We start from the raw sequence: 26,627 nt of genomic DNA, 5'->3' as shown, positions 1-26,627 counted from the left end.
TAAAGACAAAGAAAAATTATTGAAAGCAGCAAGGGAAAAACGACAAATAACATACAAGGGAACTCCCATAAGGTTAACAGCTGATTTCTCAGCAGAAACTCTAAAAGCCAGAAGGGAGTGGCATGATATACTTAAAGTGATGAAAGGGAAGAACCTACAACCAAGATTACTCTACCCGGCAAGGATCTCATTTAGATTTGATGGAGAAATTAAAAGCTTTGCAGACAAGCAAAAGCTAAGAGAATTCAGCACCACCAAACCAGCTCTACAACAAATGCTAAAGGAACTTCTCTAAGTGGGAAACACAAGAGAAGAAAAGGACCTACAAAAACAAACCCAAAACTATTAAGAAAATGGTCATAGGAACATACATATCGATAATTACCTTAAACGTGAATGGATTAAATGCCCCAACCAAAAGACATAGACTGGCTGAATGGATACAAAAACAAGACCCATATATATGCTGTCTACAAGAGACCCACTTTAGACCTAGGGACACATACAGACTGAAAGTGAGGGGATGGAAAAAGATATTCCATGCAAATGGAAATCAAAAGAAAGCTGGAGTAGCTATACTCATATCAGATAAAATAGACTTTAAAATAAAGAATGTTACAAGAGACAAGGAAGGACACTACATAATGATCCAGGGATCAATCCAAGAAGAAGATATAACAATTATAAATATATATGCACCCAACATAGGAGCACCTCAATACATAAGGCAACTGCTAACAGCTCTAAAAGAGGAAATCGACAGTAACACAATAAAAGTGGGGGACTTTAACACCTCACTTATACCAATGGACAGATCATCCAAAATGAAAATAAATAAGGAAACAGAAGCTTTAAATGACACAATAGACCAGATAGATTTAACTGATATATATAGGACATCCCATCCAAAAACAGCAGATTACACGTTCTTCTCAAGTGCGCACGGAACATTCTCCAGGATAGATCACATCTTGGGTCACAAATCAAGCCTCAGTAAATTTAAGAAAATTGAAATCATATCAAGCATCTTTTCTGACCACAACGCTATGAGATTAGAAATGAATTACAGGGAAAAAAACGTAAAAAGGACAAACACATGGAGGCTAAACAATACGTTACTAAATAACCAAGAGATCACTGAAGAAATCAAAGAGGAAATCAAAAAATACCTAGAGACAAATGACAATGAAAACACGACGACCCAAAACCTATGGGATGCAGCAAAAGCAGTTCTAAGAGGGAAGTTTATAGCTATACAAGCCTACCTAAAGAAACAAGAAAAATCTCAAGTAAACAATCTAACCTTACACCTAAAGAAACTAGAGAAAGAAGAACAAACAAAACCCAAAGTTAGCAGAAGGAAAGAAATCATAAAGATCAGAGTGGAAATAAATGAAATAGAAACAAAGAAAACAATAGCAAAGATCAACAAAACTAAAAGCTGGTTCTTTGAGAAGATAAACAAAATTGATAAGCCATTAGCCAGACTCATCAAGAAAAAGAGGGAGAGGACTCAAATCAATAAAATCAGAAATGAAAAAGGAGAAGTTACAACAGACACCGCAGAAATACAAAGCATCCTAAGAGACTACTACAAGCAACTTTATGCCAATAAAATGGACAACCTGGAAGAAATGGACAAATTCTTAGAAAGGTATAACCTTCCAAGACTGAATCAGGAAGAAACAGAAAATATGAACAGACCAATCACAAGTAATGAAATTGAAACTGTGATTAAAAATCTTCCAACAAACAAAAGTCCAGGACCAGATGGCTTCACAGCTGAATTCTATCAAACATTTAGAGAAGAGCTAACACCCATCCTTCTCAAACTCTTCCAAAAAATTGCAGAGGAAGGAACACTCCCAAACTCATTCTATGAGGCCACCATCACCCTGATACCAAAACCAGACAAAGACACTACAAAAAAAGAAAATTACAGACCAATATCACTGATGAATATAGATGCAAAAATCCTCAACAAAATACTAGCAAACAGAATCCAGCAACACATTAAAATTTGTATGGAGACACAAAAGACCCCGAATAGCCAAAGCAGTCTTGAGGGAAAAAAATGGAGCTGGAGGAATCAGACTCCCTGACTTCAGACTATACTACAAAGCTACAGTAATCAAGACAATATGGTACTGGCACAAAAACAGAAACATAGATCAATGGAACAAGATAGAAAGCCCAGAGATTAACCCACGCACCTATGGTCAACTAATCTATGACAAAGGAGGCAAAGATATACAATGGAGAAAAGACAGTCTCTTCAATAAGTGGTGCTGGGAAAACTGGACAGCTACATGTAAAAGAATGAAATTAGAATACTCCCTAACACCATACACAAAAATAAACTCAAAATGGATTAGAGACCTAAATATAAGACTGGACACTATAAAACTCTTAGAGGAAAACATAGGAAGAACACTCTTTGACATAAATCACAGCAAGATCTTTTTTGATCCACCTCCTAGAGTAATGGAAATAAAAACAAAAATAAACAAGTGGGACCTAATGAAACTTCAAAGCTTTTGCACAGCAAAGGAAACCATAAACAAGACGAAAAGACAACCCTCAGAATGGGAGAAAATATTTGCAAATGAATCAACGGACAAAGGATTAATCTCCAAAATATATACACAGCTCATTCAGCTCAATATCAAAGAAACAAACACCCCAATCCAAAAATGGGCAGAAGACCTAAATAGACATTTCTCCAAAGAAGACATACAGACGGCCACGAAGCACATGAAAAGATGCTCAACATCACTAATTATTAGAGAAATGCAAATCAAAACTACAATGAGGTATCACCCCACTCCTGTTAGAATGGGCATCATCAGAAAATCTACAAACAACAAATGCTGGAGAGGGTGTGGAGAAAAGGGAAACCTCTTGCACTGTTGGTGGGAATGTAAATTGATACAGCCACTATGGAGAACAATATGGAGGTTCCTTAAAAAACTAAAAATAGAATTACCATATGACCCAGCAATCCCACTACTGGGCATATACCCAGAGAAAACCGTAATTCAAAAAGACACATGCACCCGAATGTTCATTGCAGCACTATTTACAATAGCCAGGTCATGGAAGCAACCTAAATGCCCATCAACAGACGAATGGATAAAGAAGTTGTGGTACATATATACAATGGAATATTACTCAGCCATAAAAAGGAACGAAATTGAGTCATTTGTTGAGACGTGGATGGATCTAGAGACTGTCATACAGAGTGAAGTAAGTCAGAAAGAGAAAAACAAATATCGTATATTAATGCATGTATGCGGAACCTAGAAAAATGGTACAGATGAGCCAGTTTGCAGGGCAGAAGTTGAGACACAGATGTAGAGAATGGACATATGGACACCAAGGGGGGAAAACTGCGGTGAGGTGGGGATGGTGGTGTGCTGAATTGGGCGATTGGGATTGACATGTATACACTGATGTGTATAAAACTGATGCCTAATAAGAACCTGCAGTATAAAAAAACAAACAAAACAACTGATAAAAAAAAAAAAAGAGTAAACTTTTTAACAGTGGCTCCAGGTTAAAGACAAATATTTATATCAGTCTGTTCTAACCTCCTTTTGGCAATCGAGAGCAGGTGACCTAACTACATGATATCTAGAAATTTCTCTACTTATCAAGGAGAGAATTTACCAGCAGATTTAATTTAGCAGTATCAAGACAACCAGTCTGACCAACTGCAAAACAGTTTAGTTTAAAAACTAAATCAGCCAGGATAGCTAGATCTAACTAGTTCTAAGGCAGAAGCTCTTTTCATTGTATCACATGAATTCCCTCCAAAGCCCTAGCAGCATGACAGCTGGAAGACTCCTTTCAACAAGAATATACTCTAATGGTTAGGTTAGACCTATAATCCTAAATACTGGAAAGCCCCTGAATTTTGTTATTTGCCTTGAAGGAAGAATTTAGAGATTTGAGCTTCTCATCATTCCTTTGCTTTAAGTTCCCCAATGCCTTCAGAAGGCCATTCAGTCTGTTTCCAAATCCCTCATACTCTAAAAAAAGTTTCCTGTGGCAGTACCTAACAGATTCCAAGGCTTTATCTTCAAAAAGACCATGATTCCAAGTGAATAAAAGTAATTACTTAATAACCAGTTTCACCACTGTGTACCATGGGTTATGAGATCCCCACTCTGAAATAAGAAAGGTAGTATTAATTGATTTCTGCCCTATCTATGCCAAGTAACCAAGTCTCTGAGCGTCTATTTCTGGCAATATGTTCTCTGGAATTAATTTCTGTAATGGGGAAGGTTATTTGATTTGTAAGCAATTAAAATATCTCTAGTTAACCTGAGCAAGAAACAACCTATAATCTCATCAAAGTGCCATACCAAAAATGATTAAATTCCGAACTTTCTCCTTCTATCCTTGAGTCAAAAATTTTCATCAGTTCCAACGTTCTCTCCATTTATTTTAATTTTATTAAGAAAACTCCTAAACAGAAAATAAAAATACTATAATGAATCCAATGTACCATCACCTACTTTCAATTATCAATACATGGCCAACCTTGTTAGAGTCAGAGTAGTCTAGCTCATCCCTGTCCTCTTGAACCTTTTCTTTTCCCTAAAGGTAACCATACTTGGAAAATTATGATTTATCCTTCTATTAACTATTTTTTAAACCAGCAAAAGTTACAGTCACATACCCATCCTCCCCTTAGAAAATAGTATATGCCCTTTTTCCTAACAATAATTTCACTTAACATTGTTGTATTTTATGAAGTAGGTTATCAGCATGTATCTCAAAATAAGGACTCTTGGGCACATACATTTTCTTAACTGGGACACAAGAAGCACTAATCAAAAAATAAGAAAAAATAAACCATACTTAATTAAATTTAAAAACTTTCACTGACCAGAAGATGCCATTAACAGAGTGAAAAAGGCAAGCCACAGAGTGAGAGAAGATATTCACAGTACATGTATCCAGTAAGAGACTTTTCCCCAGAATATAATACAAGACTACAAAACAAAAAGAAAATGAGACACACACCAATTAAAAATGAGTACAGAGAGGATTCCGGGAAGATGGAGGAGTAGGGAGCATCAGGACTCTGTCTCGCCACCTAAACAACAAATGCATTGTCAGTCTGCTGAAGGATAATGAAGGAAAATACTGGCATGGTAAGTGCAGTTAATTTTCGTCAATTTCAGCTCTAGAAAAGTAGCAACTACCCGTCCCCCATTCTTTAGCAATACTGCACTTGGTTCTGGAGCAGCTGACATGTCTTGCAGGAGTCAGGGTGGTCTACAAGGACACTGCCCTCCAAATATCCGGCATCTCTGCTCTGATGGCTGGATGCAGCTTCTGATCAGAGGTGCAGACAAAGAGGCCGGTAGCCATTTTTGTTGCATCACTCCTCCCACTTTTACAAGCCCCTCCCCTTCCAGCTGAAGTCACTTCCAGGGGACTTTATTTCTTCAAATATCCTCTTTGCCCCTTTCTCCCTTGTCATTTTTCCCCTCTCAGAAGCCATACACTAAACACTAGGACATTCAACTGCACATATGGGGAAAATTTAAAAAGTGACTGCAAGTGCCTAGGGAAAGGTTCAGAAAAGACCTTAAAAGACATTAAGATTGCACCTTAGGCTGATCTGAAGTACAGAGACAGCCTATGACAATCAAAACAACAAAAACAGTAAACAAAAAACAGCAAACCCTGGGGAAGGGGGAGACTGATTTCCATAGTTTCCACATTAGATTCAAATGTGCAGAATTCAACAAAAACCCACAAGGCATACAGAAAACCAAGAAAGTATGGCCACTAAAAGGAATGAAATAAATCAACAGATACCATTCCTGCAGTCCTAATTAATGGCAGAGAGATTAGACAAAGACATTAAAAGAAACTACCTTAAAGATGCTCAAAGAACTAAAGAAAGATGTGAAGAAAGTCAAAGAAACAATGTGTGAACAAAATGTTAATACCAGTAGACAGAAAACGTAAAAAAGAAACCAATAAGTAATTCTGGAGCTGAAAGGTACAATAACAGAAATGAGAATTCACTTAGAGGGATTCAAAGCAGATTTGAGCAGACAGAAGAATCAGTGAACTTACACATTGTGGGAGTCCCAGGAAGACCGGGCGGGGAGGCGGGGGGGTGGGGGGAGTTGTGCAGAGATAATATTTGATGAAATAGTGGCTGAAAACTTCCCAAATTTGATGAAAGACATGAATATAAACATCTAAGAAGCTCAACAGTCTCCACCTTATGAACTCAAACAGACACATGTTGATACACTATACTTAAACTTTCAAAACCCAGGACAAAGAGAGAATTTTGAAAAAAGCAAGACAGAAGCAAATCATCACATTCTATGGATCTCAATAAAATTATCAGCAGATTTCTCATCAGCAACTTTGGAGGCCAGAAGACAGGGGGCTAATACATTCAAAGTGCTAAAAGAAAAACTGCCAACCAAAACTCCTACATCCAGCAAAACTCTAATTCAAATAAGAGGGAGAAACTACCACTGGCATTTTTCACAGAACTAGAACAAAAAATTTCACAATTTGTATAGAAACACAAAAGACCCCAAATAGCCAAAGCAATCTTTTTTTTTTTTTTTTTTTTTTTTTTAATTTATTTTTGGCTGTGTTGGGTCTTCGTTTCTGTGCGAGGGCTTTCTCTAGTTGCGGTGAGTGGGGGCCACTCTTCATCACGGTGCGGGGGCCTCTCACTGTTGCGGCCTCTCTTGTTGCGGAGCACAGGCTCCAGACGCGCAGGCTCAGTAGTTGTGGCACACGGGCCTAGCTGCTCCGTGGCACGTGGGATTCTCCCAGACCAGAGCCCGAACCCGCGTCTGCTGCATTGGCAGGCGGACGCCCAACCACTGCGCCACCAGGGAAGCCCCCAAAGCAATCTTGAGAAAGAAAAACGGAGCTGGAGGAATCAGGCTCCCGGACTTCAGACTATACTACAAAGCTACAGTAATCACGACAGTATGGTACTGGCACAAAAACAGAAATATAGATCAATGGAACAGGATAGAAAACCCAGAGATAAACCCACGCACATATGGTCACCTTATCTTTGAGAAAGGAGGCAAGAATATACAGTGGAGAAAAGACAGCCTCTTCAATAAGTGGTGCTGGGAAAACTGGACAGCTACATGTAAAAGAATGAAATTAGAACACTCCCTGACACCATACACAAAAATAAACTCAAAATGGATTAAAGACCTAAATGTAAGGCCGGACACTACCAAACTCTTAGAGGAAAACATAGGCAGAACACTCTATGACACACATCACAGCAAGATCCTTTTTGACCCACCTCCTAGAGAAATGGAAATAAAAACAAAAATAAACAAATGGGACCTAATGAAACTTAAAAGCTTTTGCACAGCAAAGGAAACCATAAACAAGACCAAAAGACAACACTCAGAACGGGAGAAAATATTTGCAAATGAAGCAAATGACAAAGGATTAATCTCCAAAATTTACAAGCAGCTCATGCAGCTCAATATCAGAAAACCAAACAACCCAATCCAAAAATGGGCAGAAGACCTAAACAGACATTTCTCCAAAGAAGATATACAGATTGCCAACAAGCACATGAGAGAATGTTCAACATCATTAATCATTACAGAAATGCAAATCAAAACTACAATGAGGTATCATCAGACACCGGTCAGAATGGCCATCATCAAAAAATCTACAAACAATAAATGCTGGAGAGGGTGTGGAGAAAAGGGAACCATCTTGCACTGTTGGTGGGACTGTAAATTGATACAGCCACTATGGAGAACAGTATAGAGGTTCCTTAAAAAACTAAAAATAGAACTACCATACAACCCAGCAATCCCACTACTGGCCATACCCTGAGAAAACCATAATTCAAAAAGAGTCATGTACCAAAATGTTCATTGCAGCTCTATTTACAATAGCCAGGACATGGAAGCAACCTAAGTGTCCATCAACAGATGAATGGATAAAGAAGATGTGGCACATATATACAATGGAATATTACTCAGCCATAAAAGAAACGAAACTGAGTTATTTGTAGTGAGGTGGATGGACCTAGAGTCTGTCATACAGAGTGAAGTAAGTCAGAAAGAGAAAAACAAATACTGTATGCTAACACATATATATGGAATCTAAGAAAAAAAAAAAGGTCATGAAGAACCTAGGGGCAAGACGGGAATAAAGACTCAGACCTACTAGAGAAAGGACTTTAGGATATGGGGAGGGGGAAGGGTAAGCTGGGACAAAGTGAGAGAGTGGCATGGACATATATACACTACCAAACATAAAATAGATAGCTAGTGGGAAGCACCCGCATAGCACAGGGAGATCAGCTCGGTGCTTTGTGACCACCTAGAGGGGTGGGATAGGGAGGGTGGGAGGGAGGGAGACGCAAGAGGGAAGAGATATGGGAACATATGTATATGTATAACTGATTCACTTTGTTATAAAGCAGAAACTAACACACCATTGTAAAGCAATTATAGTCCAATAAAGAGGTTAAAAAAAAGAAAAAAGAGGGAGAATTTAAGACATTCACAGAAAAGCAAAAGTTGAGGGAGTTCGTGAACCTGTAAGGTGAAATGAAAGGACATCTGCCAGTAACTCAAAGTTGTATGCAAAAAATAAATATCTCAATAAAGGTAAATAAATGGGCAATTAGAAAAGCTAACATTACTGTAACAATAGTTTGTAACTGTACTTCAGAATTTAGAGACTAATATAATTCAAGAAAAAATAAACAATCATTAGTATAAAAGCTAGTATTGCTATAACTTTCGTTTGTAACTCCAACTCTTGTTTTCTATATAACTTAAGAGACTGGTGCATTTAAAAGGATTATCAGTTTATGTTTTGGGCCACAAAATGAATAAAGGTGTAATTTTGTGACATCAACAAATGAAAGGGGTGGAGACAGAGTGGTAAAGGAGCAGAGTGTTTACATGGTACTGAAGTCCAGCTGGTGTAAATTCAAATTAGAGTAGTATAACATAAGGATGTTAAATGTAATCCCCATGGTAAACGGCAAAAAGTAAATGAAATATACACAAAAGGAAGTAAAAGGAATGCAAAGATTTCTACAAAAATGTCAACTAAACACAAAAGAAGACACTAATACAGGAGACATCAATAAAATCGGCAAAACTTTATCTAGATGGACTAAGAAAAAGAGGGAAGACTCAAGTTACTAAACTCAGAAATGAAAGGGGGAACATTACTACCGATTCTACAGAAATAAAAAATATTATAGGAGAATGCAGCAGTCCTCTCATCCACAGTTACCGCAGTTAACTGTGGTCCAGAAATATTAAGGTGTACTGAAATATATGAGCAAAGACAAAGAAACAGCAATGAGCATAAATGACATTGAGCTTTCATAGTGAACATACTGATCCAAGGCAAACAATACAGACTAATAAGAGACAAGGTTGGACAAATGGTCTATCTGCAACATTTACAGCAGAGTTAACAATATGTGAGAAGAGGGATTTTATTCTAATTTCTCCACTTAGTTCTTCAAGAGTCTGTTTCCTCACCTGTAAAATGATAATATTACCTTCCTTACAAGATGGTATGAGATTTAAATAATTCAAAATATGCGAAATGTAAAAAAAAAAACCTAGAAATTCCTGGATTTATGGGACATGCATCAATGAAAAGTCTTTAAAATAAGATTAGATTTAATGTTATAGGGAAGTAGAGAGTTTCTGAAGGTTTTATCATGTTAAGATGATAAAAGTAGTGTTTAATGAATGAGAAAGGGCTAGAAAGGAAAGACTTTTGAAAAAGACATAAAGGGCTGTTGCGGCATTAAAATTTGGGGCCCTAAGATCCTGACCCAGGACAGTAAGAAGAAGAAGTCAGAATAGCTGTGGCTTGGGGGAAAAAAAGCAACAAAATTTTGTGGCATAAATGGCTCTTAAGGATGAATTAGGTCAAAAGAGACAGAGACAGAAAAACTGAAATAAGCCCATGAGTGAAATTACCTTAAAAGCAGATCTGTCCTCTGCATTATTAATTCTCACAATAACCACCTCTCCCTAATAGAAAGGACCAATTTAGCTGTAACAAATCCTTTTACAAAGCTTAAAGATTCCTGCAAGTCAGTCCTAAAGAATTTCTACACATTTTTAAAATATCTTCCCCTAGTAATCTGAAAATAATATGAACTACTGAAAATATTAAAAATACTTATCACCAATTAAGTCAAATCATTTGGACACTTTTATCCAGAGAGAAAAGCTGTATTTAACACCATACATGTAAAGTATCTCATAAAGAAAAAAGAAAATGAGAATTACACATGGATTTTGATCAATTTACTAGAAGGACCCTGATGGGGTACAAATTCCCTTAGAGGCACCTTATAAACAGGGCATTTTAAAAATAGAAAACAATAATGGAAGAAAACTAGTAGGTAATCTTCAATTTCCCTCCCAACTATTTCCTAAATAATACAATAAAGGGTTTAACAAATACCGGTGTTGCCATTTCTTCCATAAAATATACTAGATTTTTAGACTAGATGATATTTAGTAATAATAAGGCTATTAACAAATCCTTTGCCCTAATTATTCCTAAAACATGCAGAGTCACCAAATTCTAAGTAAAAATCCAAAGAAGTTACTTAACTGTAGACTTACCCAGGTTTCCTTGCTCGACTGTTAGCACCACCTCATCCATCACCACAGCCCTAAAGTCCAGTTCCTCCTCACAACATTTGGCCTTTAACGCTCGCAAGATCTCTTTTTGGGGATAGTCTTCCCTGATTCGACGATCTGTCAAAAACCACAACTTGGCAGCCACAGAGCTACACATCTTGCTCTGCCTGTTCTTCCTTTTCTGGGATTACTTCCTCCTGAATAGACTCTTTCTAGCTGGAAAAGAAGATATACATACAAAGTAAATCGAGAAACCTACTCAATTTTTTGCTGTCACACAAATCATGCCATGATTATATACTAGCTATGAAAAACAGGAACTATACCCCGTCTTTTCCGTCACTACAAACTCGAACAAATTATGTATATTCATGTATCTGTAGTTATTGTTCAATTATCTTCCTTTATTTCATATATGTATAGTTTCTTATAAACATTTATAGGTATGTTTAAAAATCAGATGGTAGCACATATTACTAGATGAGCATCAACAATGACGTCATTCACATAGCAACTTTAGTCAAAATAAGTAATTTGAGAATGTGGGGAAAAAATTTTAAACAACTGCCAAAGTTATTTAAAGAAATGCCAAAGTTCATTCACTAAAATTTGTTTTTAAGTCAGGAGACAGCATGCTCTTACTCACTGTTTTTATTCTATTTTTAAACAGAATTTTTCTTAAACAAACATAGCTTGTTTACTAGAATGTCACCAACAAAAACAGAGAGTGCTGCTTCTCAGAGTTTATATCATGAGCAAGACAACTGAAAATCATTTTCATGAAAAGAAGAAAAAAGTTACAAGTTTTACTAACAAGCATAATAAGTGATTTCTAGTATTATCCCAGATGACATGGCAAACCTAACACAGAAGGACAGGACAAGGGCAAGGAATAGAAGCAGCAACGGCCATACAGATGGACGGCTGCCAGCATCACAGCAGCCGGAACTGGTCCCTTATACACCGTTCACGTGCTTTCCACAGTCTCAGCCAGAAGGGCCTGCTCCACAGATGCACACAGTAAGAGCAGAACATCATGGGACAGAGGCGCTACCACACACATACACATACACACGCACACACACCACCCCCTCCCTCAAGACCTTGACCTGTCCCGCCTACCACACCCACCTACCTGCCTGGGGACCCACAGTCTCAATGGCATCAGGGGATTGGAGCTCAATTTACATACGAGGAACATGGGATGTGGCCTTCCAGGCGAATGGAAAGGGTCTCACTCAGAAGGAAAGCTCCACAAGTCACACCAGAGCATCTAATGTAGAGATGTCCAGTTTCCCTTGAGAGGGGAACTATAAAAATGCCCTTAAAATGTTTACAATGGGTAGGTTTTGAAACAACCTGTCACTGACCTCCAATACTCCGAAGCCACGTCTGTGCCTCCCCTGACACTTAGTTCTTGACCATTGTCTGTTCTATGATTGACTTCATTGCATGAAATTGCACTGCATTACCAGGGCAGTTGTGGACCCAGTAGAAATCACGATGGGATGTTATAGCCACTGGCAACTGGGAAGCAGTTATGGCATGTCAGCTTTCAGGAAAATGCCCAGGCCACAACCGTAACACAACATGGTGTTTTCAGTAATTCTATAACCAGACAATAAAAACACTCCAGGGCTGCAATCTCACAGTCATGCAGCAACTCCTAAGAGATGATGCCAATGGGCATATCCATCTTGTCTGGCTTCATGGCCACAGCCCTGATAGCCTCATGTAAAGTTTGGGTGTTTCTACACTGGTGTGCAACCAACAACTAACTACAGGCTCATATCAGGCTCCCCATCGCCTTTCATTTTCTTTTTAATGAAAGGGCTCGAAATCCTCATGAACCTAGGGTTCTAAGAAATAAAATGATTCCCCTCTCTGTCTGGAAGACATGAACCAAAGGTAGAGAGCGCATCATTGGCCGCAACTGGACCACATTCTTTCAGGGGGGATGCCCACACCCCCTAATCTGGAACTGGAGGCATGCTCTCGCCCTGCAGAAGAAGTGGTACCATGGGGGCTGTCACCTTGTCCTGAACTGAGGTATCTTCAGTTCGATCACGTAGAATACATTTTCTTTATCACCTTCAAAAGATTTTTGTGTTATGCCCTGGTTTTCCTGTAAAGATTTGTAGAGGTATGCGACACTGTATTCCAACTCAGTCTTCCTGTACAAGTAAATGACATCACCAGTTTCTAAAAGGCAAACTGTGCTTAACAACCCTCAGCTGACTGGTGTTGGTATCTTCAAGTGACACCTGTCTAGATTTTTTTATCTACTATAATTTTAGTCATCTCCAGAGACCAGTTTATTATTGCCAGGGAGTGAAAGGGCACAACCTCTTCTCTGCCCAGTGGTCCACCCCAGTTTCCACAGGAGGATAAGCGGCTGACCATCCTTGGTGCCCAGAGATGCTGCTGTAGTGGCTGTTTGCCTTTTCCAGACTGTTCCATTGGGATCCACATTTAACAATACCCAGGAAACAGGTAAAGACGCCAGCCGCAAAGCAGAGGCTCTGCATCTCCAACAGCCCTCCTGGCCTGAAAGGCCACCAATGCATTCCTATAGGCCAGGCAGAGACCAACAGGTTGGTATCTCCTCCCTGACTATGATTTTAAAACACCTACTTTTCTCTTTTTTTTCCCCATCTGTTAACATCAAGGAAAAAGACAAAACAAAAAAGCTGATAAAAACTCAAAAGCGTAACAGTAAACCTACACAGCCTAGGAGCCCAAAGTATGCCAATAAAAGGTCAGTACTGAAGTTCATATCATATCCACTGTTTTAAAAGACAGGCGGGACTTCCCTGGTGGTCCAGTGGTTGGGACTCTGTGCTTCCACTGCAGGAGGCATGAGTTTGATCCCTGGTCGGGGAACTAAGATCCCGCAAGCCACACAGCAATCAATCAATGACAGGAAAGAGTCCCCTGTAAAGTAAAATGGTTCCCCTTTTTTCCCCTGACACTTAAAGTAGTAGGTTTGGCTACCCAATAACATATCTGTAGGAAAAGAGTTTATTCTCCAACAGTGTAAGATCAATAGGGCATTTGCAAACGTCCACATATACACAGGAGTTGATTTTTCCTCTTAGAATAAAAAAAAAAAACAGATCTATTAATTCTCTATTTTTTTATTTCTCCAAAAGTACCAAAGAAAATAATATATATATATCAGATAATAAATAAATGCTAAACTAGCCTTTTTGAAATAAAGAGAAATCTATAAAATTTAATTTTATATTATAGTTTTCCCGTGAAAACTTCTGGATAAGCACACCAATTTTTATGACTGTCATCTTCAAATACTCCAGGCAAGGCTAATTAAGTGAGAATCATAAACAAGGTGATTTCTTGTGAGGCCCCCTTCCCAGTGGTAATTATTCTGGTAAAGAAAAAGCAAAATCACAATCTACCATCTGACGATATTAAGGGCATCTCTTACTACTAGAAAAATTCTTTATTCCAGATAAGATATACCAAATGAACTTAGAATCAAAAGACTGAAAAAGAAAATATGTTGGAGGAGAGAATATATACATACTTAAATATAAAAACTAGAATTTACTCAATTTGGCAATAACTACAGCTGTACTTTCAATGACATCGTTCTGTCCTGGATGTGGATTAGGTTTGTACAGAAAAATAACAAATGTGTGAATAGGCACTCTTTCACTATTATTTCCTGTAACTCTTTTCTCCTGACAGCTTTCCCCCTGTACATAATCCCCAGGGCTTCATTCTTAACCCCTTCTTTCCTTTCTCTAGAAAAGTCATTCTCAGTCCAGTTTCAACTACTATCATTAACCTACTAAATGTATTTTTCCAACCAGGAGTTCAACTGAATTTCAGATCTTGTTTCAATATGCCTAAACGGGCATCCTTAACTAAATGCCACCCACTATTGCCTCAGTTAAGCAAGTAAAGTACTGCAGTACATATTTATTGAAAAAGATTCCACAAATCAGTGGACTTGCACAGTTCCAACCCACATTGTTCAAGGGTCAACTCTGTGTGTGTGTGTGTGTGTGTGTGATAATATACATACATATGATAAATATATATATACACACACACACATATAATAAATAGATGCCATAACAGAAGCATAATGTTTAAAGATGTTGAATGACATGCCTTATCAAACTCCAAATACTGGGCTATTCTAAAACTAAAAGCTGAATGAACACTATTTCAAATTAAACCTCGGGTATTATAGTAACCATTTTACAGATTAAGAAATGAAGATTAAGAGAGTTAAGAAATGCACCTAAAAAAAACTTTTTTTAACTAAGTAATACTAGTAAGTAGCATAGCTTATATTTCCAGAGATTTTCTAAGTCCCAACAGTCTCCCTCCAAATCATACTACGTGCCTATATTGACTTCAATTGTACGTTTTAACACCTACTTTGTTATGCTTAAGGTTTTAAACCAAGGATCTGTTTATCAAGGCTTTTCTCTCAGTCTCAATAAGTTCTAATGCTTCCCCGCCTCCCCAAAAAATCCAAAACACAACAAAACACAATCTGGGATACAAATGAAATTTTACCCTCTTTCCTTTCCTTGCCTTATCCAGTGTCTCTTTAGGAGGTGGATCTGAGTTACTGTTAGAAATGAGAATGAATGGGAATAAGGGGCAGAGAGACAAAAGCATTAAGAAGAAAGATGGGAGAAAGGTAGGAACACCCCACTGTGTGTGTGTGGGGGGGGGGTACACTTATTAAAGGGGTACAGAAAATGAATGATAAAATGAAAATCTCAGAAGTCTCAGAGACAACCGATTAATAGTGTTAAACCTGTTACCCATCATCCACTAAAAGTATGTCCCTTTGGGGCTTCCCTGGTGGCGCAGTGGTTGAGAATCTGCCTGCCAATGCAGGGGACACGGGTTCGAGCCCTGGTCTGGGAAGATCCCACATGCCGCGGAGCAACTGGGCCCGTGAGCCACAGCTACTGAGCCTGCGCATCTGGAGCCTGTGCTCCGCAACAAGAGAGGCCGCGATAATGAGAGGCCCGCACACCGCAATGAAGAGTGGCCCCCACTTGCCGCAACTAGAGAAAGCCCTCGCACAGAAATGAAGACCCAACACAGCCATAAATTTAAATAAACAAATAATAATAAATTAAAAATAAATAAATAAATAAATAAAAAAGAATGTCCTTTTGAAACTTCGGTAGTTCCTCCACAATCTCATCCTTTACCTAAGATGCCACTTTAAAGATATCACTGTCTGGGTGCCATTTTCCTTAGCACATTAACTTGAACTTAGACTGTAAGGCTGTGAAAGCAGGAGCAGGTTAGGTATTAATCAAAGTTGACTTTACAGTGACAGAAATGGATGACAGTCCCCTACTTATTCTTGAAAGAGTATACCTCAAAAACAGAGCAAATATCTAATTTTCCAAACTTTACATGACACATTCACTAATACTCTCTCCTTACAGCTCTTTCTATCATAATACTTTTTCTTAAAAAAACTATACACAAGATTTTGCATGAAAAATGAGAGGATAACCATTTTCCTATACATACTCAATATGGTCCCCTGTACTCTTTTCTACTATATCTAAAGATATCGAAGGGAATCTGGATAAAGTAAATTCACTTTTGAGTAATTATATGTACCAAATACTGTGTGAGACAGTTTATTTGTATCTTCTCACTTAATCCTCACAATCATCCCTGTGACACATTATTGTCCTCATTGGGCAAGTGAGGCTGCACTAGCAGAGAGGTCACTTGTCTAAATTAGAAAGTGGCAGAAGAGCCCAGAGTCACTTCAAATTCCACACACTCTATGGCAGAGACTGCCACCTGCCTACCAATATCCACTTTCCGGGGCTTCCCTGGTGGCGCAGTGGTTGAGAATCTGCCTGCCAATGCAGGGGACACGGGTTCGAGCCCTGGTCTGGGAAGATCCCACATGCCACGGAGCAACTAGGCCCGTGAGCCACAGCTACTGAGCCTGCGCGTCTGGAGCCTGTGCTCCGCAACAAGAGAGGCCGTGACAGTGAGAGGCCCGCGCACCGCGATGAAGAGCGGCCCCCGCTCGCCGCAACTAGAGAAAGCCCTCGCACAGAAACGAAGACCCAACACAGCCAAAAATAAATAAATAAATTTAAAAAAAAAAATCCACTTTCCACTTACTCCTCTGTAGTAACAGATCTGATATTTACCTGAGCACACTGCCATATGACTAAGAGACTGCATTTGTATTCCGTAGGCTTTCTTGCAACTAGATATGGTCGAAGAGTGCTGAGCCAAAGTACTGCACTCCAACTTCCAAGAAGCATGCTAAAGAGATGTACTCTTCCTTGGCCCTTCCTCCATTCTGCTACCTGGAATGTGGGTGCCATGGCTACACCTCCAACAACCATCTGGACAGAGGACAAGAGTCGACCCTAGGAAAAGCGCAGCTACGTGTTAGAAGAACTTGAATCCCTGACAACTGCGCAGTGCTGTGGCCTTAAACTGCTTACTATCTCTTTTTCATGAGGAAGAAATAAACTTCCAACTCAATGATATTTTGGGATTCTTTATTATAGCCAAAAAAGATAAACTACTAAGTACACAAAACTAAGCATTCAACTGCATAATACATTCAATTAATATTTGAGTGCCTACTACGCACTCTCCCTAAAGATACCATGGTAAACAAAAGAGACAAACCCCCAGCCCCGAAAGAACTAAAAATGATCTGATGTTAAAATGTCATGAATAAGAAAAAATGCTCAACATCACTAAGCACTAAGAAATGCAAATAAAAACACAAAACTACCTCACAGGATGGTTACAATAAAAAAAAAAAAAAAAAAAAAAAAAACCCCAGAAAATAACAAGTGTTGGGGAGGACGTGGAGAAACTGGAAGCGCTGTCAACTGCCGGTGGGAATGTTAAATGGTGCAGCTGCTGCTGAAAACAGTATGGCGGTTCCTCAAAAAATTAAAAATGGAATCACCATACAATCCGGCAATTCCACTTTTAGGTATATACCCAAAAGAACTGAAAGCTGAGTCATAAAGAGGTATCTGTACACATATGTTCAGAGCAGCATTATTCACAATAACTAAAAGGTGGATGCAACCCATGTGTACATTTGACAGATGAATAATAAGCAAAATGCATGTATCAGAATCTAATGCCTTAAAAAGGCATTAGATTCTGATACATGCTTACAACATGAATGAACCTTGACGACATTATGCCCCACAATCTAAAGTACTCTAATTCACAGAAAGTAGAATGATGGTCGTTAATGGCTGGGGCGTTTAAAGATTAGGGAGTTACTGTTTAATGGGTATAGGGTTTCGGTTATGCAGGACGAAAGAGTCTGGAGATGGATATGGTGATGGCTGCACAATATGAATGTACTTAATACCACTAATCTGTTAAGATGGAAGTTTTGTGTGTATTTTACAATAAAAAGAAAACTGGAAAAGGAAAAAAATTGTCATGAGCAAATTAACATGCAAATGTTTACACATTCCCAACTAAAGGGTCAAAAAAATGTTACCTTTACTTAAATAACCTGTAGCTTTGTTACTAAAATTCCCAAAATAGTCTGTGGTATAAACAAAACCTAAGTTTTCTCTGGAATCCAAATAACATTTCTAATGATTTCACTTAACAGAGAAATGTTACATCAGAGTATCTCTGGAATGTGGCACAAAATTTTAAAAATGTTCCTGAGATGCAATGCACAGTACAGCTCAAAGTTCATCACATTTAACATGTTAAATGTCAGGCCTTCCTTCAACATTTTCTTTCTGGACACTATGCTGTAAAAAGGGTTGGGAAGCTGTTAACATATTCAAGAAGGCTTTGCAGATATGGCTAACTACATCACATGTCAAAGGAATAAGCTAACAACTGAGAACTCCAAAGCATCAGGGAAGAATTCCGAGCTTGCTGTATTTGGGCAAACCTGCATGAATTTTCAAGATGTAGTTTTCTGATAAAGCATCAAAGTCTGAAATACTGCCAAATACGGGACAGCAGAGCAGTAACACAGAACCGGTCTGATCTTATATAGCAAATCCATGCTCTATCTTGGAGACCTTATTTCTATATTTCTGAGAACATGAAGCTAAGAGCTAGTATCAGAAGTGGTGAAAAGAGAGAGAGATGGAGAGAGGGAAACAAAAAGGGGACTGTTAAGGAGCTGAATAGAGCAAAAACATTTAAGAAGTAGGTTTGGATTATTTTTTTTGATCACAACTTGGTGGTGTGCTGTCACTTTTGAAAGAAAGGTAGTAAAAACAAAAACAAAAACAAAAACAAAACTTGGCATATCAACATTTACACAAATTTGTTCTGCTAATTCATCAATTCACAATCCAGTAGACTCCTCCAGACATTGCTGGGAGAAGTGACTGACAGGGGAAAGGACCAAACAGTAAAGTTTCCAAGTAATGAAAGACAATTTACCCAACATCTGTACCTAATCCGCCCCCCCCTCCCCCGCCCTCCATTCAACCTCTCTTGAAACAAGAGGATCAATGAAATTAGACAGTAAACTCTATGAGGACAGAATCCCCATCTGTTGTATTCCCTACTATTATCCCCAATGGGCAGCACAGAACCTCAAAAGGACATGGTTACGGGTTAGGAGTTACTTTAAAGGACTTTGTTATGCTGAATTACAAAGGAGTATCAAAAAACCAGAGCTATTTTCAAAATTAAACACCAGGCAAATTGTACAACATAATATCTAAACGTAGCTGTTTAAAATTTAAAATTTTTTTTTTCAGTTTCGCATAAAAAACAAACAACCCAAAGCTATTGCTACTTTCTATCATCATTATACAACCTTTGTTAACAATTAAAGTGGGGCCTGGGGTTAGGGGCAGTAAGGAGAGGAAAAGAGAGGAAAAAAGATATAAGCAGATGGGTTCCGTGCAGACCAGGCTCTAAGGGAGTAGATGTGGCTAGCTCTGTGACTTTTGTCCTCCAAGCCAATTTTGAAAGGGAAAAAACATTGGAAAAGAAAACACTGAAAATGACACCATGGCATCAGTTACCATGAAGCCAGAAAATCAGTCCTTTTCTGCAAACCAAACATTTACACAGATACATATGGCACATAAATCTAAAATATATTATGTACAGATATTTTTGGAGGTACTCTATTATTTCTTCACAACACTTAATATGACAAGCAGGAAAATTCCCAAGTAATGCAGGACAATTTACCCAACACCTGTATCTAATCTCCCCGATTGAACCTCTCTTGAAACAACTGCACATGCCAGTACAGCTAACATCTAAAAATACTGCTTTCTTCACTGTTCTTATCACTATCTACCTACCACTCAATAGCGTAACTATAACAATTCTAAAGGCTCTTTTCTCAAATGCTTATGACTTAATCCCACTTTCAGAGAATATTCTTTGTAAACTAATCAGCCATATAATCTCTCTACAAATCCACCCCCAAAAAAACAGTTGTCAGCAAGCAACATACAATAACTCACCCTCCTTACTTTATGTTTGGTTTTCTCACTCTTCATGGGCTGTTTGTGGGTACAGAAGTTCTTCCTCCACCCATTTTCTGTGTTTAGCTCTCTATACCTACTCCCCAGAAGAAGATGATAAAAGCTATGTCCCACAGTGTGGAACAACTCACTCTACTCTGTCCCATTCCCCTAATCTGTTCCAGTGTTCATGGTGTTCAGTCTTTTAGCTCATTGGGAGGGGAGAGGAATTGAGAGATCGATCAGTCTAGTGACTTACCCCAGTAGCAAACCCCATGTGAATACAAATTGGGGAAAGAAAGAATTGGGAGATAATTTAAAAGGTATGTTTCATCCTGTGCCCCAACAAAGTAATGCATGAAGTTTGGCTGGTGTTCAGAGAAAAAAAGAATGTTCATTTTCGAACCTTCTTTACAGTATGGCTAAGAAGTGGTAGAAGATTTACAAGATATTGCTGGTATTTCCCTCTGGTGAGGAAGAGGGGACCGAATGAGAAGGGAAAAGAAAAAAAGGATAATTTCTTCTTGTCACTCTCCCCTGCACCCCCAGATGCTATCATATTCAATAGGAAACACACACAAAAAAATTTAAAGCTATCCAACTAGAAACTAAGATAAGCGGAATTTTAGCTCATAGCCAAAAGTCTGAAGGTTAGATATACAGCTCCTTACCCCCTACAGGGGGAAAGGCAGGAAGAGAAAAGTGGCTCTTCACTGAGTAGAGGGCTGCGTGTGACTCAATTTGCTGCTCCCCTTCTTGGCTCTGTTTTCAGAATCACACAGACTGCCTCCCTGCCTGACAAGCAGACTCCAGCACCTGGCGGGGGTAAGAGAAGACAAGGGAGAAAACAAGGGAGACAGAGAAAGAGAAAAACATCAACAGCCATGTTGCCAAACTAACAACTAAGTCTATGACATGAACGAAGGAAACTAATACCTAACCAAGATAGACTGGAATAAACAAAAGATCACGTCAAAACAAAATAGGCCTCCTCCCCTTTGACACACTAACTAAATCCAATAACCATTATAAAAGAAATCTAACTATATTATGACTATATTAGAGCTTTTCATCCCAGAAGTTATGGTGACTCTCCATGACTAAAATTTCAGAGAGTGCTTTACTTCAAGTGAATATCTTAAAAGTATTTGGACAGTCAATTGTTTAAGAAATCGTTTTTTTCTTTTTAAAAAGACCTTAGAACTATCCGATGCTATGAAATAAAATGAGATCTAAAGAAAATAACATTAACATTTTAATGGTTACAGTTAAAAATTATATCATCCATAAATATAATCAAGCCCACAAAAGGAAAACCTTCCATATTAGGCTGCCCATACAGTTTCCATACAGATTTCAAATTTAACCCAACTCCACAAAGATGTGGGAACAATTCCTGTAATTAATGAGAAAACGGCACAAGCAAAGAATTTACATCGAGGTTACATTCAACACGGTTACTATAATAATCCCACTCACAGAAGAGAATTAACGCCCCATCTCTATCCGTAAACACAAATGGGAGAAAATACAGGGGATGACAAATCTGCTATTAGCGATAAGGAAAAATTAGTAAGGCAAATCTGAAGTTATTATCCCCTAACTACTTTGGATTTATTGCGGGGGGAGGGGGGGGTAAAGATCTGCATCATGGTCAAATGCTGTTAAAAAAAACCAAACGAGACAAGCAATTACTGTCACCCATCTTATTCAGAGGGCTTTCAAAAGAAAAAGAGGAATGGCTGTCACTCTTCTAAAAATGTACACGTAAGGAGAAAAGCGTGGAATTAAAACAGAATAACTGCGGGACCAATACCAGCCCCTCCCGCCTCGGTCACACACCACAGGAATGTGTCTGATGGCAGCAGTGGAGGCAGAGATCACCACGCTGCCGAGGACAGGTTAGCGCCACGCGTGTGTGGCTCCGACACGCATCCCCAGGGTCACCACACCCCCTCGCCGAGGGGAGACCACACTGCTCCCCGCCCGAGGCCGCCGCCTCCCTCCAGCCTCCCGCACCCACCGGCCTCCTCAGCCCCTCCCGGCGCAGACGCCCACCCAGCCCGGGGTCCGCCGAGCGCCCCGCCGCCCCCGGCTCTGAGGCGACCACCGGCCTCCCCAAGCCCCGGGCCCCAGCCGCGCACGGCCCCGTCCTCTCTTGGGCCCGGCCCCGCTCGTCTGGAGCCCGTTCTGCCCAACTCGGCCGCGGCGGGCGGCGGGCGGCGGGCAGCGGGCGGCGGGGGTCGGGCGCGCCGCCGCCTCTCACCACGACCCCCGGGGAGGGAACGCGAGGGTCCCGCTCACCTGGCTGGGGCGACTCCTCCCTGGCTCTCGGCCGGCGGCGCCCGGCTGGGGCCTCCGAGGGCGGCGCAGGCGGGCGGCCGGGCGGGCAGTAAGTCCGAGGAGAGGAGGGGGAGGGGGTCGGGATGCCGGGAGCCGCCTCCTTTCTCCGCCGCCGCCGCCGCCGCCACGGCTCCCACAGCCTGGCCCGGCGCCCTCGCCCACTCGCCTCCTTTCTCACAGCCGCGCGGTCGGTCTGGCTCTCCCTCACCTCACACACCCACACATACACACACACACACTCACCCCCCCACACCCACACACACGCACACCCGACTGCTCCTCACTCCCTCACACTCCCTCACTCGCCTGGCGTGCGCGCGCGCGCGACCCCGCTCTCACAGCGCGCGCGACGCCGGCGGAGGCCGCCCCGCGCTCCCCCAGACCTAGGCGAAGCGCGCCGTCCGCCCGCGTGCCGAGGACCCGTGCGCGCCCCGGCCCCGGCCCCGCCCTCCAGGCGCGGCGGCGCGGCGGCGCGGCGAGCTGCCGGCCGAGCGAGGGGCCGGGCCAGCCAGCCGGCCAAACCTGGCCGAGCGGATCTGACACCTGCGTCGGGACCCGACCCCCAGGCGTCCCGTCTCCACTGGCAACCCTCTCGTCCTCTGGGGTCGAGGAGAGGCGATGGGGCGCGCGCGCGCGCGCGCCGGGAGGAAAAGGGGAGCGCGAGAGCGCTTCGAGGACGCGCTTTCCCCACCCGCCCCCAAACCGTCCTCACTGAAAAAGGGAAACGGATGGAGGGGCGAGGTTTGTTCGCAACTCGAAACCGCGTGGTGAATCCCTTCCGTTGTACACCCTCCCCGCCCTCACCGTCCCTCCTCCAGTCCCATTCACCCACACTCTGAACCCTGAGGCGAGCCCACCGAGTCTCCCAGGCGCAGTGTGCGGAGTGCGTGTCCGCGCCTCTGCGCCTCCCGCCCGTCCCCGCCCACCTCCCGCGCCGCTCTGAGGACCGCCTCCCCCTCGAGCCCCCTCAAACCGTGGTCTCCCCTCCGGAGGCAAAGGTTTGGGGGGCAACTACCGTAAACACCCATAAGGTCCTTGTCCCTGTACAGAGTAAGGACAATGCCTCTGTAGATAGTGAGGCCAATTTTTAAACATCATGTATTCGCCAGGCTTTAGGCAGGTTTTAAGATACAGGCGGGGCACCGTGGTACAGCCAGCTCTGCCGCTTAGAAAGCAGTGTAAACCTCGTTACTTAACTTGTTAATTAACCTAGTTACTTAACTTCCTGTGATCCCTTGTTATGAAAAGAGTATATTCCAAGGTTGCTGTGTGAATGAAATGTGATAATAGACTTACAAGCATTTTGTAAATTTCCAAACTGTGTAAAATGAATGTTTTACACTTATTTTCATTTACACTTTAGTGTGTTTCTTCGCAGTATGGCTGAGAAGGGGTAGAAGATTTTTTAAGATGTTGCTGGTAATTTCCCTCTAGTGAGGAAGGTCAAAAAACTCCTCCACAAAGGAGGGTACGAATATGAATAGGTCGGAAGCAACCTAAATATCCATCCACAAATGAATGGTTAAAGATGTGGTATGTATATACAATGGAATATTACTCAGCCATAAAAAAGAATGAAATAATGCTGTTTGTAGCAACATGGATGGCCCTAGAGATTATCCATACTAAGTAAAGTTAAGCCAGGCAGAGAAAGACAAATACCAAGTGATGTCGTATGTGGAATCTAAAATACGACACAAATGAACTAACTTATTTACAGAACAGAAACACAGAGAACAGACTTCAGGGAGGGGGGTTGGGGGAGGAATGGAGTGGGAGTTTGGGATTAGCAGGTGCATTCTATATAATAGAATATCCAAACAACAAGGTCCTACTGTATTGCACAAGGAACTGTATTCAATATCCTGTGATAAACCATACTCTATATGGAAGATTCATTTCCAAATAACCTTAGTCATTTATTACACCAGATATCCCAGATGTGAGAGAGTACATCCTAACACGTTTGCCTTCTTGCAGATCACAACCCCTTCTCAGTCCCCTCAGCCAACAAATTCTTTTCAGCATTCCTTTCCCAATCTTTAGGGTCTGCTTCTTTTTTTTTTTTTTTGCTGATTTACTTCAGGGGGACTTGAGAGTCCCCTGACTGAGAAATGTAGTTAGGGTGTTAACTAAGTGTTTACTGCACGTTTTGACACAGAGTAACCTAGGATGGTGAACTATTTTCACGAAAGATAACGTTTAGAGGTACAAAAGTGTTATACGATATATACTACCTTCAGAAGAAAGGGGGGGAAAGTCTACAGAACTAAAATGTTGCTATTTACTCCACTCTGATATTATCTCCTGGAACATGAAGTACTTCCCTTCAATCTAAAGAGGAAAAGAAGAGAATCATTTTGTGATCAAAGAAAGCTTGACCACAGAGATACGAGCACAATGAGAATCTGACACAAAATACATAGGGAAATTGGCACAGAGGAAAGGTCGGGGGCATGCCCAGCAGAGGATCCCAATTCACAGTAACCACGCACTGCCCAAGAAAACCAGGTTGTATAGGTGAAACTGTGGATAGGGAGTATGAGGCTATTAATTAACAGGCCACTTGTCTCTTTAAAAAATGCTGTCATTCAGTATACTGTCACTATGCGCCAGACACATCCTAAGAAATTCATAACACACACAACAACTTTGCTTTTCACTTAATCTAGTCAGGGAAATAAACCCAGAAGTATATTTTTAAAAACAAAGCCAATGATATGTCACTCTATAAGATAATCTTTACATGAATAATGATCAAATTCATACCTCCTATTTTTGTATGAAGTAATGAGGGAGCAGAAATTGTTTTTAGCATTTCCAGAAAGGCTCAGTTTCTTAGATTCAACCAGAATCTTTGTGTTTTCACGGCAGTTATGTCTGGTCAGGTGTGGACTCACATCTCCTTTTGGTGGCAATGTAACTTATCTTGGTTTAATCATGCGCCACTCATTTTTAACCCATAAATTGATACTCTTCCGGAGGGGGTGGGTTGAATCCCTTGAGAAGACATATTATAAGTAACCTCACGTCTCTGGAGTCAGATGAATCTGATTTATCTGATTTGAAATCCCAGCTTTATTTGCTGGTATCATGGGATTGTTGCCTCTATGAGCCTCAGTTTTCTCATCTACAAAATGAAAATTAACTATTTCACTGAACTATAAGGATTAATGAGGTAACTTAAATATAATGCACTACATATGAAGCGTGCAATAAATATTAGCTATTATTACACAAGACTGATGTTCACCCAAGCTGAAGGGACCAAGGATTAGACAAGAGGTGCTGGAATTATCCATGTATCACCTTATTGAAATGTTCTTGGTGGACAATATGAAGATAGTTAGTGGGAGAGGCACATAAAACAGAGGATTTGATGAAAACAAAATCTCCCCCAACAAAGTTGCCCAGGTTCTCTGATTCAACTTGAATTGCATTGGTGTATATCTACATCAGCCAGAAAGCATAACTCACCTATTATCTAGACTGCGGGTCAAGCAAAAACTTTAAGGACCCCATAGACACCATCTGTGCAAATCTTTCTCTCCTGGGGTTAAAGACAAACAAGCTGCGGTTTGATCAAAACTAAGGCCTAAAGTAGTGAAGAGAAAAACTGTAAACAGGAATGAATCCAGAATTATTCTCAGTACCTAAAATAGTGTACATCACTGGGTATCTAATGTGATTCGTGTGGGTGGAGAAAAGGTAGTGGGTGTCTTATATCAGAACGTACACTAGCAAATAAGAAACAGTAGCGGCAGCTGCAGTAGATGCAGCTCTCCCTGTGCTTCCTCTCCCAGAGCCAGCCGGCTAGAACCAGCCTGGCAACAACAGTCTTCAGTTAGAATAGCTAAACCCCGATCTAGCCTTTCTCCACCCACATCCCTCCTCCTTTCCCTCCACTCCATTTGTGCACAGTAAGCTGAGCGCCTCTCTAACTATGCTAAGAAAATACAGATGCCAGACACAAAGGAGGATGGGGTGGGGAAAGGGAGGAAAGACCGTACAGATTGGCTGCATCAGAGAAAGAAAAAGTGTAAAGGAAAACAATGACTTAGAAATAGAGGTGATGTAGGTTTTTCCCCTTCCTTTAATTGTATCTGGCTACTATTTCTTTTTCTCTGTTACACAG

General features: G+C 40.7%; 1 protein-coding gene across 5 annotated transcripts in view; it reads right to left on the bottom strand.

Moving 5' to 3' along the window:
• RIMKLB (ribosomal modification protein rimK like family member B) overlaps positions 1-26,627 on the bottom strand; it is a 52,015-nt gene that overhangs the window by 20,115 nt on the left and 5,273 nt on the right. The window contains exons 1-3 of one of the 5 annotated variants that reach the window (XM_036865901.1): positions 22,454-22,812; positions 20,821-20,965; positions 10,653-10,886 (exon numbers count right to left, since the gene is read on the bottom strand). In XM_036865901.1, the coding sequence (XP_036721796.1) occupies positions 10,653-10,827 (175 nt within the window). In that variant the 5' untranslated portion in view covers positions 10,828-10,886; positions 20,821-20,965; positions 22,454-22,812. Of the gene's footprint in view, positions 1-10,652; positions 10,887-20,149; positions 20,790-20,820; positions 20,966-22,453; positions 22,813-26,627 lie in introns of those variants that run through there. The other 4 variants (XM_036865898.1, XM_036865900.1, XM_036865902.1 and 1 more) reach the window with 4 other exon arrangements.

This window comes from Balaenoptera musculus, chromosome 10, assembly GCF_009873245.2.
Source record: "Balaenoptera musculus isolate JJ_BM4_2016_0621 chromosome 10, mBalMus1.pri.v3, whole genome shotgun sequence".
NCBI classification, from domain to species: Eukaryota; Metazoa; Chordata; class Mammalia; order Artiodactyla; family Balaenopteridae; genus Balaenoptera; species Balaenoptera musculus.
This window is presented reverse-complemented; position numbering and strand designations above follow the sequence as displayed.